Here is a 16,930-nt window from a genome sequence, read left to right on the forward strand (position 1 = left end):
GGTGGTTAATTAGGCCTATATTTTAAATTTTATATTAATGTCAAGTTACATGTTTTTTTTAAAACATAAAAGTTTTATGAAAAAAATGTAAGTATATTTGTCTAGATTGTATATAAAAATAAACCTTTTATAACATTGTTTGCAGAATGTCACATTCAGGTTTCTTCTGATTGTATTACTAATAAGGGCAGGGTTCAGTATAGGGACTGACTTAGGATCGAGATTAGCGTTAGGGCTATGAAAGATATTATGGTAGCCATTCTAGCAAAAATAGCCTAGGCTATATCTTGAAGATGTTTTGATAAATGCCAGACACAAAAATGAATAAATTCAAAATAAGAAAAATTAAAACAAACCTTCAAGAACTGTGCATTTGAGTGGTGCCTCAATAAACTTGGGAGCCCTGCCTCTGACATCCAGGTGAGCCGAGCACAGAACTTCTCCACCATTGTTGACAGCTACAGCCTTAACCTCACCAGCAAGGTCAGCAGTGGCTCCTGCTATTGTCAGGGTGTAGGTTCCATCCTTAGGGTTCACATCCATCTTGATGAACTCACTGGGTTCAAGCTCTTTGTCGTTTATGTACCTGGACGACAAAATATTCAAACCTTGTAGGTCAACTAATTTTCACTATTACATTTGGGTTGAAAGGTTACTTGAATATAAAATTAGAAGCCGAAAAATATTTCAACCATGGCTTATATTTTATACATAATTTAGGTTAGCTTTAATATGTCATTTGAAACTGAAAAATATTCCAACCATATTTAAAATTCTCTTGCTTTAATAAGTTATAAAGCTTTGTGACTTAAATATAGATAGTATTTTCTTTATTCAATTTTTTTATGCAAAACCGGTAAAGATTTGTTATTGTTAGCTCAGTTTCTCAAATATCTTGGGCCTGCTTTCTAATATATTTCTAGACAACAAGCCATTGAACAAAACAAAATGTATAGGGCAACTAAGCTATATACTAAACTAATGAAGTATTTAATGAAACTGAATAATTCTCACCATTTGATCTCTGGCATTGGCACACCTGTTGCCTTGCAATCAAACTTAACAGTACCATTTTCAGGGACAAGAGCATCAGACAGTTTTCTTACAAATGTGGGTTTTTTGGCAGCTGCGGTGGCAAGTAACACAAAATTCAAAACAATTTTTATAGTGATCAATTTACAGAGGTCAAGGATCTACTTTACTGGGTATACATTTCATTGCAATATGAAAACTAAGGTTAAATTATACAAACATAGGCACAGTTAAAATGAGGAACCAAAAACATACCAATGAGTTTTAGCCTGCTGTTGCAGGAAACCTGGCCAGCTGGGTTTTTGGCTCTAGCAGTAATGACACTGGCATCATCTAGCTTGGTCTTGGTGAAGGTTAGTGTGTATGTCTGATCAACAACTTCTATCTTGGTGTCTTCACAGTCTTCCAATTCCTCATCTCCTTGTAGCCTGGGGGAGAACAAAAATCAATATTAAATGCAGTTTAGTAAGGTCTCGGACATTATGACCCAGTAAATGGGGGGGGAGGGGTATGTAGTATTGAAGTTTTCTGATGGAGAAGAGCTAGTTCATCTGAGGAGAATTACAAGGTGTTAACTATTGGGGGAAGGGGTGTAATTAGTTTGGTGGTAGGGGGGGGGGGGGGTAATAGATAGGGGGTTAGTACATCTGAGGGGGTTGATTATTGGGGGGTGTAATTGACTTGAGGGTAATGTCTTACTGCTGTTTTGTTGGGGGGTGGGGGGGGGGGGGGCGGGAGGGGGGCATAATTGACATGGTGTAATGTTTTGCAACCAGATAGAAATCATGTTCTCTAGCCATGAGACTAATTAAGCAGAGATAAATTAGCCTCTATCTCACCAGGTAACATGAGGCTTGGGTTTCCCACTGACAACAACCTCGAACTTTGCAGGGTTGAGTTCAATGACTTCGACTGTTTCAAGTTTCTTGATAAACTTAGGGGCTTCTTTTTTCTCTGTAAATTAATAATACAATGTTTATAGTTATTATTAAGTCTGCAATTTTTTTTACATTTTTTTTTAAATTGTGAAGTATCATCAAAACAAAATTTACAAGTAGATTAAAACTTATCCAAATTCTAGACTTACCATCAATTGTCAGAGTTGCCTCTGTGGTTGCTTCTCCGGCTTTGTTCACAGCAACAGCCTTGATGGTACCAGCGTCTTCCACTTGAGCTGAGTCAATGATAAGGCTGTGGGTTACGTCAGCAAATCCTTTACGGGATTCAATATTGAAGTGCACGCCAGTTTCCACAGGAGATTCTTTCACAAACCTGATTTGAACATTAAAAGACAAATTCAAATAGTATTCAGCTAAAAATTTAAAGTTAAGAAATTAATAACAATATGTAGGTAAAATGGATGGAGGGTACGAGGATGTTATTTATAAATGATGTAACTATTTTAGATGATTTTTGTCTCATCTCTCTTATTGTAATACATAAGTAAACCTATAAACCACAAAAACATTTTAAAAATGTCCACTCACTTCCTCTCAGCCCTAATTCTAAGGATAATTAAGATTTTTTCATCATTTATTAAAGAACTACACAATGTATGCTTTATTACAATTTTTACCCTCAATTTAGTTCATCTTTACATGCCAGGACCCCCACAGTTGATAAAAAAATACATACCAAGAGACTTCTGGCTGGGGCAGACCAACAACTGCACACTCAAACTTCACAGGTCGACCTTCTTTAACCTCTTTGTTTGCCAGAGGTCTTGTGAACACAGGAGCTTCAGTTTTGCCTGTACACACAAAATAAGCAATTCAACCCACCTTTAATCAATACAGAGTATTACATATAAATACTCATGAAATTAAATGTGCTCCTATTGATTAAATAAACTGCACCTGCTAAGATGTTTTTAAAACTTAAATTAGAAAGCATTTACAATATCAATTTTTTAATTTCATCTACAAGCAAATTAGGCAGTATGTTTTCTGTGTGAGCAGAAATAAACAAGAAGAGAGAAATATTTCTAGCCTACCTTCAACAACCACCCTACTGATACATTCTGCTGAGCCAGCAGAGTTGGTGGCAACACATTTGTAAACGCCCTCCTGGTCTATTTTCACTGATGAGATCTTCAGCTTGACAGCCTCATCTTCATATGTTATCAAGACATTTGGTGTTTTAATCACTTCTTTGTCATCCCTGGGGTCAAAACAAAATTGGTTTAGAATGCAAGTATTTTAGTAAGTTAAACTCTAGTGGGTTGTTAAAAAACTGGAGTCATTTCTTAGGTGGAGGAAAGGGTGTGCACATTTTTTTCCTGTTAAAATATGTAGTTCAATAGTAGTGGATTTTTAAAAAAAATATTTTAGAGGGAGAGAAAAAAATGGAGTAAGACAATAACTTGTAACATGTCACTTTAAGAGCAAACAATTATACTTACTGGTACCATGTGACTTGGAGAGGTAAAATTTATGTTAAAATACTTGTACCATGTGACTTTGTGAGCTGTCGTTTATTGTAAAATACTTACTTGTACCATGTGACTTTGTGAGCTAATGTTTATTGTAAAATACTTACTTGTACCATGTGACTTTGTGAGCTAATGTTTATTGTAAAATACTTACTTGTACCATGTGACTTTGTGAGCTAATGTTTATTGTAAAATACTTACTTGTACCATGTGACTTTGTGAGCTAATGTTTATTGTAAAATACTTACTTGTACCATGTGACTTTGTGAGCTAATGTTTATTGTAAAATACTTACTTGTACCATGTGACTTTGTGAGCTGTCGTTTATTGTAAAATACTTACTTGTACCATGTGACTTTGTGAGCTGTCGTTTATTGTAAAATACTTACTTGTACCATGTGACTTTGTGAGCTAATGTTTATTGTAAAATACTTACTTGTACCATGTGACTTTGTGTGCTAACATTTAATGTAAAATACTTACTTGTACCATGTGACTTTGTGAGCTAATGTTTATTGTAAAATACTTACTTGTACCATGTGACTTTGTGAGCTAATGTTTATTGTAAAATACTTACTTGTACCATGTGACTTTGTGAGCTAATGTTTATTGTAAAATACTTACTTGTACCATGTGACTTTGTGAGCTAATGTTTATTGTAAAATACTTACTTGTACCATGTGACTTTGTGAGCTAATGTTTATTGTAAAATACTTACTTGTACCATGTGACTTTGTGAGCTAATGTTTATTGTAAAATACTTTCTTGTACCATGTGACTTTTTGTGCTAACATTTATTGTAAAATACTTACTTGTACCATGTGACTTTGTGAGCTAATGTTTATTGTAAAATACTTACTTGTACCATGTGACTTTGTGTGCTAACATTTATTGTAAAATACTTACTTGTACCATGTGACTTTGTGAGCTAATGTTTATTGTAAAATACTTACTTATACCATGTGACTTTGTGAGCTAATGTTTATTGTAAAATACTTACTTGTACCATGTGACTTTGTGAGCTAATGTTTATTGTAAAATACTTACTTGTACCATGTGACTTTGTGAGCTAATGTTTATTGTAAAATACTTACTTGTACCATGTGACTTTGTGAGCTAATGTTTATTGTAAAATACTTACTTGTACCATGTGACTTTGAGAGCTAACGTTTATTGTAAAATACTTACTTGTACCATGTGACTTCTGGTCGAGGGAGACCTATCACTCGTGCCTGCAGTTGAAGTGAGTTCTGTTCCATCACAGTCTGGTTTTTTTAAGGTGAAAATAAATATTAATAATAGACAACACCATAATAGTTATTTTAATGAATTTTTAAAATATAAAACTAGATAATTAGTGTTATCCATTGGATAAGTCATTCACTACACAAATTCACTACACGATGCCTTCAAACCCCACCCTCCTTCTCAGCATCCTAAAATTTTTTTTGTTACCGGTGTGATGACCACTTAAAAATATACCAACACCTGTGATTTTAGTTGCTGATTGATATTATTTAATGTGTGACAGTTACTTACTGTGTCTTTGAACACTTCAATGAACTCAGGAGCTCGAGTTTCTTCCTGAGTTTTGAGAACCAATGGAGATTCAGACAACCTTTCATCACGAGGTATTTCTGGTGATAAAAATTTGACAAGCTTACACATAGGCTTTATCATGAGTCTCATCCTCACAAATATTCCTGCAAAAAACAAATTGAATGTTGGGGTGAGCAAAGCAAAATCTACTTACCAGTCACGAACAGGGGAATGTCAACAGCGGCGCGGCCAAAGTCATTTTCAGCAACACATGTGTAGACACCTACATCCTCTTTTTCTGTGTCTTTAATCTCAAAACAGTAGGTATCCTCATAGTTTTCAAGGTGATAGAGATCAGCATCTTCTAGTAATTCTTTTTCTTTCATCCAGGTAACTGATTATAAATAACAATGTTCACAAATGTAAATGTAGTTTAATTTTTGTAAGCCAATACTACATATATAGAACCTTCTAGGGCTTGTTATTATAGTAAAATCAATGAATTAAATAAATCACATCGCAGTATATTTTTTATAACAAATTCTAATTGATGTAAAAAAAGAAAAAGTAAATCACCTTCAGGCTTTGGTTCACCTATCACCTTGACTAGGAATTTAGCTGTGTCATGTTCTCTAACTGTCAACTTTTCTGGAACTTTAATAAACTCTGGTGCAATGCCCTTTTCTTCTGGCTTTTCTGTTAACAAAACATATTTCAGATTGTCTTAAAACTTACTTGATGTAAACTTATTGTTTCCTTACTTACAATTCTTAATGTTTTTATCAATAGACATAAGCATAGTTCCACATTGAGCAGCTAGGTATTAAAACTTAACACAAACTTTTACTACCTTCAACAAACAGATCTGCCTTGCATTTATCTTTTCCAGCTTCATTAGTGGCCTCACAAGTGTAAGTTCCATCATGAACAGGCAGAACATTAGTGATGACCAGCGTGCTTTCACCATCAGCAGGGGAAGAAATTGTAAACTGTTTGTCATCTGCTTTTATTGGTTTATCATCTTTGAACCAGGAAAGTTCAGGAGTAGGTTTACCAACAGCTTTGCATGAGAATGTAACTGTTTCCCCTGGTAATGTTTCTACTGTCTCAATGGGAACAACAAACTTGGGTGCTTGCGTTTCAGGTTTTTCCTCTTTTGGCAGTGCTAAAAAAATTTAAATATTGATTTATTTTTAAAACAGCCAATAGTTTTTTTTACTGTGAAAATAAAGATACCTAATCCAGGTTTCATTTTGATCCAAATAATGTTAATATAGAATAGCAGTTTTATGAACTTTTGTTATAAAGGAAAGAATGTGAATGCTTCTGGGCAATCCTAGTCTAATCCCACCTCATTTATTTGGGATTAGAGAACTGTTCAAGAAAAAATACCAGCATAATATAGATTTGCAGGTCATATAAATAGACTTTTCAATTATATTTTGTAAATGAAAATATATTCAATATAAATAAATAAAATATATATAAATACAGATGCTAAATTACTAAAAATACTAAATACTCGTCCAGTATACTTAGATAAAATATCTTAGATTGCTCACTTCATTTTTTTTTAAATTAAACTAGGACAGTGTACATAAATTTGGCCTATATATGAAGGGGTGATGTTGTGGTTTATGACTTATATATTTTTAGGTTATATAGTGTTGGTTGATGACTGGTATAGAATCTAGTAAGCTGACCCAATAAATCTAGGTTTTGAGTACAGCAACTCTTTTTTTAATTGATTTTTGAATTGATTATAATTTTTGCTAAATTTTGTCATGTAGAATGTGTGGTCTACATATTTAATATTTTTAATACAAAATATAACTTTACAAATAGGCCTATCTAGAAAAATAATGTATTATAGGGACGGTAGTCTACAGTAATTTCATACATTGATTTAAACCTACATTGTAACATTATAGATCTAGTATTTATAGGGCAAAATAGTGGGACAAAATAGTGGTTGCATAATAAAATTGCTTTTTTAGACTTGATGTCACACAATTTTTAATCCTTACATTAGTCACTGTCAACACACATATTGAAGTTTTAATTTTCAATGACAAATCTTTTTCGGATTTTGATCTAGATCTAGAATTTTTTAAAATTAATTTGTTAGTTTTGTTTAAAATATTTATTTAGTTTTAGATTTATAGATTAGAATCCATAGAAATTAGATAATAGTAAATTAAAGATCTGAGACTTGGATCTCTTGATCTTTAACTATTTGCACTCTTTCATATGAAAGCCTAGATCTAGATTTCAAGCTAGATCTATATCAAATAATTTGCACTGACTGAGATATTCTAAGGATTTTCCACGGCTGGATTCTCGGTGGTAAGTATGCGTTAGCTTAATGACGTCACCGGGGGGGGGGGGGGTGGGGTCCCTACCGGCGGGTGTAATCATTAAAGTTTAGCAAGGCTTAGGTGTTAGGGGATTACACCACGATGAAAAAAATTGCAACATTCATTGTCAAAACAATGCTTAACCAGTTAAGATTACGACATATTTTTATCAAGGGGTTATACAGAATCAAAAATGCAAATATGTAGGAGGGGGTGGGAGTAAAACGCGACGTGCGGCACTCGGTGTCACCCGACGCAGAACTGCTACTGCGTTAGCCGCCGTTAGCTTAGCGTGATTTTTTTTTTAAGTTACTGAGTTGTTTTAGAATGTAGATTTCTAAATCTAAATACGAATAATTCTATGTGCATTAAGTTAAAGTATGTAGATCTAGATCTAGTATGCCTAGGTCTAGACCTAAATTTCTAGATCTAGATCTAGATTTAGATTTTAGTACAGAAATAGCGTAGCTTGTACATTTGTGTAGGCCCTGTCTAGACTCTACTAGAGCTAGGCCTGTACAATAGCCAAAATATGTTAACTAGATCTAGATCTAGATCTAAGATCTAGATCTATATATAGATCTAGAATCTAGATCTAGTAATGGTATTAAGATTTTGATCGTGTTAATGCTACAAATTTTAATGTTAGGACTATTTTCAGTTTTCAAAGTAGTCTAGTCTATTAATTATTTTGTACCGAAAAAAATTTATTTAAATTGTAAAATGTGCGGTTTAAATATTGTCCTAGTCAAATTGGCCTGTCTTTTCATCAAAATGACAAAATGTATGCCAGGTAGAATTTTAATTTTTTAGTTTTTTTTTCTTGCCGCTGTAGAAATAATTAATCCTACGACAAATGATTTAGATCTAATTACTTTTACATTCGCGTAGATAATTTTATTAAACTCAGAAGAATGATTACGTATTTTGAAACCAACAAAAATCCCTAGCTAAAATGTCTCGGTACACATACTCAGGTTTCAGAAACGTTGGGAGGAAGGTGTGGAGCTTGTTCTAGTTATTTAAAATCGGATATCTAGGCACTGAAGCATGAATAATAAAGGGGCATAGAGAGCAATCCAGAAACCTCCCCCCCCCCCACCCCACACACAGACACATCCTCTTCTCCTTTTTATTTGACCTCGGAAGAGCCCATTCCCAAAGTTCCTTAAAAACTAGTTTGAGTTATCTGATTTGTGGGCTAACGTATCGACCATACATCACAGAGCAGTATAAATGTAATAATCCAGATCTATATGATTACGTTTAAAGCTATAAAATTAAAAATACTCAAAATTTCTTTAGTATTGTAATTTTTAAAAGTAGCAATATTATTTTTTTATTAAGTTAATATGAAAACAGATTGGCCTAGACCTAGTAGATAAGAAGATATGCTACACCACCAGAGTTTCTTCCAGCTACCCCCCCCCCCCCCCCCGTCCCCGAATGAAATGGAATTTATATAGAAAATATATACTTTTAACAGTGCTCGCTTCCCCCCCCCCCCCCGAAATTTAAAAGAAACACTGTACCCCGCTATTTATACTTTTTAAAATTATGACATAATTTATGCCTTTCAGAACTTTTTTGGTTTTGGTGAACATTAGAAATTAGGCTATAACAGAAGATAGGCTTATATTGCTTTAATTTAATAGATTCAAAACACAAGTCACAATGCTAGTGAAATTTTAGGGTGGATTACTAGATTTGGATAGCACTGAAAAAGCTTGATGGTTGAAATATTGAGGTAGTTGCTTTATTTACTTAAGACATTTAACTCAGCTTGACTTTAAGACAAAATGTGAAGCAAAAATCTATATATATAATTCTCTTCTGGGAGACGCTAGAAAACAAGCTGTAAACGCGCTCCCTACCACCCCCACCCCTACATGGTCTTAGTGAGCTGTATTCACTCTAAATGTTTACAAGCAGAGCCGGGTTTAGTGACGACTATTAGGGGCAGATAATTTAGTTTGAAACGATTTTAAACGTGGGTGGGGGAGGGGGGAGGAGGGGGGGGGGGTTATGGTCCTTAACGTGCTACTTATAGTGTTTTAAAGAAATATTTTCAGTGGCAGCGTTGGTACTGTCGAATTCACAAATTATGAATTACTGAAAAGTAGAAAAAAACAACAACTAAATAGCGGCGTATGTTATGCCGCGGGCCGGCTCGTAATTACTAATGTTGATGATCTTTGATCATTACAAGTTAAAAAATTAATAGCAAAGTGTCCGACTTTTTAAGGCCTACGGCTGCATCTAGCCAACAGTAAAGCTCTGCCTCAGTTAAAATGAACACACACTGGACATAACTAGCTTCAAACACTGACCAAACCATGCTATGGCAGTGCAAAGGCACTACCAACTTACGTTTTGTAACAGTAACAGGGACATCACATGTGTCAGATCCAGTATCATTGGAGATAATCAGTGTGAATGTAGCACTATCTGACACCTGAGATTTAGGGATGGTCAGAGTGACGGTCTCTGAAGTTGAACTGATCAAGTGGCGGTCATCCGTGGACAATATCAAGCCATTAACTGACCATTCAACAGTTGATTGGGGTAAACCTTCTATTGTAACGAAGAGCTCTACAGTTTCACCCTCTAGAACAGCAACTGGTTCTGGTTTGTGGAGGATGCGGGCTGGAACTGTCATAATAACATGCCAAAATGGTCAGATTGGTATAAATAAGCAAGCATTTTATAAAGAGTAATATTTTTAGTTGTATTTGCTTAAAAAATTGTTATAAAATATAGGCCATATAGAAATCTATCATCTGTTAAAGTGTAATAAGATTATATAAATGTAGTGTTTATATTACACAGCCAATGAGGTTTTTTATTACTACTTAAAACATTTATAATTATTCTCCTTACTAAAAACAATAGTAAATAAAACTGTTAATGTTAGTATATAGGGTGTAGCTCCACAATTCCACATGCTATATATATATAATGAGTAGGTATATTATTTTACCTTTCTTTTAGTTTTAGTAATGATTTATTTGTAATTTCAAACACATTCATCATGAGTGCAAGTGTTATTTTACAAAGGTGTTATTCAACAGTACTATCTATTATATGTATGTAAATGGATAGTGTTGAATACTTGTAGCAGTAATGACATAACTGCATTGAAGAAAAGTGAAATAGTAAAACTATTAAAATGCAGGAAATATTCTGTTAAATATTTTAGTGTTATAAAAAGAGCTTTAAGAGGAATGAAGTGAAAATTAAGTAAGTAATCTTTAAAAAATATACTGAAAGACAAAATAAAATGTTTTAGCAGATAATTTTATTTTTCAAGCAAGGTATATAAAATATTCATCCAGTCAAGCAAACAGAAGCATAAATTAAATAGAGATATTAACATTTTAAGTGTGACAATAGGATTATAAAATGCCTTCCATTTTAACAGAGAACAAGTAACTGATAGCTACAATCACTAGTTTAGAAAGTGTTAAATGTAATTACTAATTAATTAACATTTATAATAAAAGCAAATCATTTAAAAAATTTGGTATTACATAATATTAGTGCTGGCATCTAGCACAAGTCCAAAAACCATCACAGATTTTTCATTAGTTTTTTTTAAAGAGTGTTCTGTTTTTTAGGTTTTATGAGCTTCAAAACTGTTTAAATTCTTTAAAAAGTTTTTGTAAAACCAAGCAGTTTTAGACTAAGGGAAGTAAAAACTGAAATATATTTCAATTTACAAAATAGATCAGAAATATTCAGTGACAATGAGTAATTTAGTTTTTAAAACTATAAAATTGATAAGACAATGGGAAAATATTGGGCAATTTGTAAAACAAAGTATTTTTTTTTTATATTGTTTTCTAAATTTTCATTTGAAATAGGATATGTTCTTATATCAAATTTATTTTATTCTAAGCTTTAAAAAAAACAACTAATTTCATTACAAAAATTTAATGCTATTGTGATATGTTGAGAATATATTGATACTGATCATATTATAGTGACACATTAAATCCACAATTCAATTAATCAAAACCACTGCAATAGTTATAAACCAACGTTTTAAAATACTTTTTTATATATACTATTTAAAAGCTGCAATTTAAAATGGTAACAAATATATTATATGTAAAAACATAAGTAATACAACTGTGCTTTAGCTTTTTTTAGGAAGGCTAGGTATTAACATATTTTTAATAAAAAAAATAATATATTTATATTTTTTAAAATTAAGAATAATGAAAATTATTTACATGTATATGTTGAAATTGTTGGTTTTTTCAAGTTCTTTCAAGTTTTTAATGTATAATGGTTAAATTTCAGTAACTATTTACAAAATTATTGCAAAGAAATAAAATTTTGAAGCTAATATTTCTATATTTTATCCGAAATATTAGGTTTTGCATTTATCTTAAAAAATCAAGCACTATTCACACAAAAAATATTTGGAAAACAACATTAGTAAGATTTGATTAATAATTGATATCCTGCCTTCAGGTTATGGTTGAAATAGCATGCAAATAGATAAAAAAAAAATCATTATGGTTTTTGCCAAAAAACAAACTGATTTTTACTAATTTTAGCCATTACAAACTCACTAACTAGCTAAAAGAGGTGAACATTGATCAGAATGCACAAATCAAATTGTTATTATCTAAATAATTTTTTTCACTAGCAAATTTCAATAGCACTGGATTGTTGCAGGTGTACTGACTATTAAACTATTTACAGGAGTAACAGCACAGTGATAATTACATGCAGTGTTATATAGGTGCAAGAATATTTGCTTTGAAAACAAATGTGAAAACTGTGTTAATACAAGAGTTATAGTGTTAAAACTGACATTGCTGAATACACTGGAAGGGGAGGTTATTGCGGGGTGAACAGTATTTAGCATCACTGCCACACATTTAGTATGCAACAAACCTTGTGGTAACAGTCTGGCTGATGTTGTTGCTTCTCCAACAATATTTGTAGCTTTGCAGGTGTATGTCACAGTTGTGTCTTCAAAAGCCACATTTAGTATTCTCAATATGGCAGATGTATCTTGATAAACCATTTGATATTTTGGACCTTCTTCCAAACAGATATCATTTCTAAACCATTTAACATCTGGCTTTGGTATGCCATGTACTTCACAAATGAGTTCAGTAACAGTGCTCAGTCGAGTGGGTGTGTCAGAGAGTGGTTTAGTAAACTGTGGTGCTTCTAAATTGACTGTAAGATTAGCAGTACATGATGTGACACCATGTTTGTTTGTCAGTGTCACAGTGAATTCGCCTATATCTTTGGGCAACGCCTCTTCTATTGTCAACCTCACAGTATTTTTTATCTGTTCAATCCTGGAAAAGATTAATTTTATTATATAAACACATAAAGTAACATACATAACTAAATATAATTTTACTGTTTATATATAACTACAAAATTTCGCAATAACTTGTGTTTTGAAATATTTCTAGTAGGGTAATGCAGTTTATATATATATATATATATATATATATATATATATATATATATATATATATATATATATATATATATATATATATATATATATATATATATATATATATATATATATATATATATATATATATATATATATATATATATATATACAAAATTGTTGTTCCTGAGTAAGCCAGATTTGTGAAGTAGATTACATAAACTAAATAGACTCAAAACAAACCTGTAACGTGTGTCACTAATCGTAACACCTTTGAAGAGCCAAACAACCTCAGGCATAGGTTCGCCTTTAATCTCTGCCTCAAGAACAACAGTTTGCTTGTAATCCACTCTAATATCTGTAAATGTGGATACAAAAGATGGAGCTTCCCCTGGAGAACAAAAGAAATAATCACTTTTAATTTCATAGTTGAAAAATACAAAACAAAAACTTTTTTTATTAATAAAAATAAGCCATGATTTATAAAAAACTTCCAGTTATTTAAGAAATGACTTTGGTTATAAATATAATAAAAGTTCCTACCAGCTGGGTTTACAAATATCTCTGCAATTGAAGATACACTGCCCAATGTATTAGTGGCTGTGACAGTGTACTCAGCGTCATCATCCAGTGTTACATCAAAAATCTTTAGTGAGAATGTAGCATCTACTTCAGTGATTTCATGGCGGTCATCTTTTACAATTTCAACATCGTCACGGAACCTGCAGTTGAAAAAAATAATTTTTAGAAGTAAATGAAACAAGTAATAAAATAAATCATTGGTCGATTCATATTTTTCTTAAGCTATGTAACAAAATTTCTAAAAGATGTAAATTGTCATTTGTATTTGAAAACTTATTTAGTGCGACATACCATTTGACTTCAGGCTTTGGTGCCCCTGTTGCTGAGATCTCTAAGTACACAGTGTCACCCTCAGTAACTTCTTGATCTGATAGTTCAGATAAGAACTTGGGTGCAAATGTGACATCCATGGTAAATTCTTCCGTCACTGTTTCAGATCCCTGCAGATATTTTTCATATTTATATTAATATAAATTTTAAATATTTCAATACACTGTGGAGAAAGTATTACATTTTACTGATAAAAAAAAAAACCCACCTGTAATCTACAATAAGCAAACAAATATGTAAACAAAGCAAACATGACTGTTAAGCTGATCTAGAGTCTCTAAGTTTTGGTAGCTGATATAAGGCAGAAACTTAATACACCCAAACTACTGATATAATATAGTGAAATTGATTAGTAACAATTTTTTTTTAAATACATAGAGAACTCAGATTGACTATACAGTTAGTTAATGAATAAGTGATACAATATGAAAAGAATTGAAAACATGAAAGTTAATGAAATGGTGCACAACATAAGCCCCACAGACAACAATATGAAGTTCAAATATATTACAGTGATGACACAAGATTAAATGCAAACCACATTTTTATGGATTTATTTGTTGTAGTTTGTGAAAAGTTCTTCAAGTTTAAAACTCAATCTGAGTTTATCAGATAGGATCTGAATGTGCTTTTCATAATAAAAATAATGATAAAACCTTCACCCTACATAGTAATTTTTTTTGAAAATGTTTATCATACGATTTAATTGTCTGTGACTGAACTAATTTATAATAAAATTTTCATAATGGCTAGAGCAGATAAAACAATACTTGGAAAGAATATGAATAAGGTTAAAATTTTATGGGTATTGAAAACGGGGTTTGATATGTTCATTCCAAAACTAAGGATAGGGAAATAACTACAACTATTTATCTAAATCAAAACTAAACATATTTGTAGCCTATGTATTCATATACATTAAATGTACAAGCAATGTTATAAGAGAATATTTCCTTATTGATTATTAGAATGACTGTTAAGAATTTGCACACAATGATCAGCAAACCCACCTCTACCTTTACAACTTCAGCAAGATCCTCAAAGTTAATCTTTTCCTTTACATCAGAAACTGGAACTTCGGCAATAGGCAGAGAGAAATCAGCAGTGGTTTCATCTACATGTGTAAACTCCACTGTCGTGTCTAAAGTTATCTGCATAGCTGCTTCCTCTGATGTCTCAACTGGTTCCAGAGATTTTTCATAGGCAGTTTCACTTACCTGACCATCTACACTATCTACTATTATCGATTCCACTTCTTCACTCTCATCAATATCTTTATCAGAATCAATTTCTTTGACTTCCTCAACATCAACTTTGGATACAATGCTCTCATCTTTCACTTCCTCAACCTCAGGTTGTGAAAATGATATTTCTACAGAAACTTCTTCCTCTTCAGGCTGAGAAATGATGATTTCCTCTTTGACTTCCTCAACCTCAGGTTGTGAAAATGATATTTCTGCAGAAACTTCTTCCTCTTCAGGCTTAGAAATGATAATTTCCTCTTTCACTTCCTCAATCTCAGGTTGTGAAAATGATATTTCTGCAGAAACTTCTTCCTCTTTGGGCTGAGAAATGATAATTTCCTCTTTCACTTCCTCAATCTCAGGTTGTGAAAATGATATTTCTGCAGAAACTTCTTCCTCTTCAGGCTTAGAAATGATAATTTCCTCTTTCACTTCCTCAATCTCAGGTTGTGAAAATGATATTTCTGCAGAAACTTCTTCCTCTTTGGGCTGAGAAATGATAATTTCCTCTTTGACTTCCTCAACCTCAGGTTGTGAAACTGATATTTCTGCAGATACCTCTTCCTCTTCAGGCTGAGAAATGATAATTTCCTCTTTGACTTCCTCAACCTCAGGTTGTGAAACTGATATTTCTGCAGATACCTCTTCCTCTTCAGGCTGAGAAATGATAATTTCCTCTTTGACTTCCTCAACCTCAGGTTGTGAAACTGATATTTCTGCAGATACCTCTTCCTCTTCAGGCTGAGAGACAATGATTTCTTTTGTGACTTCCTCAACCTCAGCTTTTGAGACAATGATTTCTTCCTTCACTTCCTCAACCTCAGGTTGTGAAACTGATATTTCTGCAGAAACCTCTTCCTTTTCAGGCTGAGAGACAATGATTTCTTCTGTGACTTCCTCAACCTCAGCTTTAGAGACAATGATTTCTTCCTTCACTTCCTCAACCTCAGGTTGTGAAACTGATATTTCTGCAGAAACCTCTTCCTCTTCAGGCTGAGAAATGATAATTTCCTCTTTGACTTCCTCAACCTCAGGTTGTGAAACTGATATTTCTGCAGATACCTCTTCCTCTTCAGGCTGAGAGACAATGATTTCTTCTGTGACTTCCTCAACCTCAGCTTTAGAGACAATGATTTCTTCCTTCACATCCTCAACCTCAGGTTGTAAAACTGATATTTCTGCAGAAACCTCTTCCCCTTCAGGCTGAGAGACAATGATTTCTTCTGTGACTTCCTCAACCTCAGCTTTAGAGACAATGATTTCTTCCTTCACTTCTTCAACTTCAGGTTGTGAAACTGATATTTCTGCAGAAACCTCTTCCTCTTCAGGCTGAGAGACAATGATTTCTTCTGTGACTTCCTCAACCTCAGCTTTAGAGACAATGATTTCTTCTTTCACTTCTTCAACCTCAGGTTGTGAAACTGATATTTCTGCAGAAACCTCTTCCTCTTCAGGCTGAGAGACAATGATTTCTTCAGTGACTTCCTCAACCTCAGCTTTAGAGATAATGATTTCTTCTTTTACTTCTTCAACTTCAGGTTGTGAAACTGATATTTCTGCAGAAACCTCTTCCTCTTCAGGCTGAGAGACAATGATTTCTTCAGTGACTTCCTCAACCTCAGCTTTAGAGATAATGATTTCTTCTTTTACTTCTTCAACTTCAGGTTGTGAAACTGATATTTCTGCAGAAACCTCTTCCTCTTCAGGCTGAGAAATGATAATTTCCTCTTTGACTTCCTCAACCTCAGGTTGTGAAACTGATATTTCTGCAGAAACCTCTTCCTCTTCAGGCTGAGAGACAATGATATCTTCTTTCACTTCTTCAACCTCAGGTTGTGAAACTGATATTTCTGCAGATACCTCTTCCTCTTCAGGCTGAGAGACAATGATTTCTTCTGTGACTTCCTCAACCTCAGCTTTTGAGACAATGATTTCTTCCTTCACTTCCTCAACCTCAGGTTGTGAAACTGATATTTCTGCAGAA

General features: G+C 33.0%; 1 protein-coding gene across 5 annotated transcripts in view; it reads right to left on the bottom strand.

Annotated features, from left to right (window-relative positions):
• LOC131947753 (titin) overlaps positions 1-16,930 on the bottom strand; it is a gene marked incomplete at its 5' end in the record, with an annotated part of 410,194 nt that overhangs the window by 260,697 nt on the left and 132,567 nt on the right. For all 5 annotated transcript variants that reach the window (XM_059309048.1, XM_059309047.1, XM_059309046.1 and 2 more), the window contains 17 exon segments: positions 357-586; positions 1,015-1,126; positions 1,288-1,460; positions 1,872-1,986; positions 2,120-2,304; positions 2,668-2,782; positions 3,026-3,192; positions 4,652-4,728; positions 5,003-5,100; positions 5,217-5,396; positions 5,579-5,698; positions 5,853-6,167; positions 9,730-10,011; positions 12,268-12,683; positions 13,034-13,181; positions 13,334-13,512; positions 13,664-13,812. In XM_059309048.1, coding sequence (XP_059165031.1) covers positions 357-586; positions 1,015-1,126; positions 1,288-1,460; positions 1,872-1,986; positions 2,120-2,304; positions 2,668-2,782; positions 3,026-3,192; positions 4,652-4,728; positions 5,003-5,100; positions 5,217-5,396; positions 5,579-5,698; positions 5,853-6,167; positions 9,730-10,011; positions 12,268-12,683; positions 13,034-13,181; positions 13,334-13,512; positions 13,664-13,812 — 3,061 coding nt within the window.

This window comes from Physella acuta, unplaced genomic scaffold (assembly GCF_028476545.2).
Source record: "Physella acuta isolate Inbredline_101_S28 unplaced genomic scaffold, ASM2847654v3 ptg000606l, whole genome shotgun sequence".
NCBI lineage: Eukaryota > Metazoa > Mollusca > Gastropoda > Physidae > Physella > Physella acuta.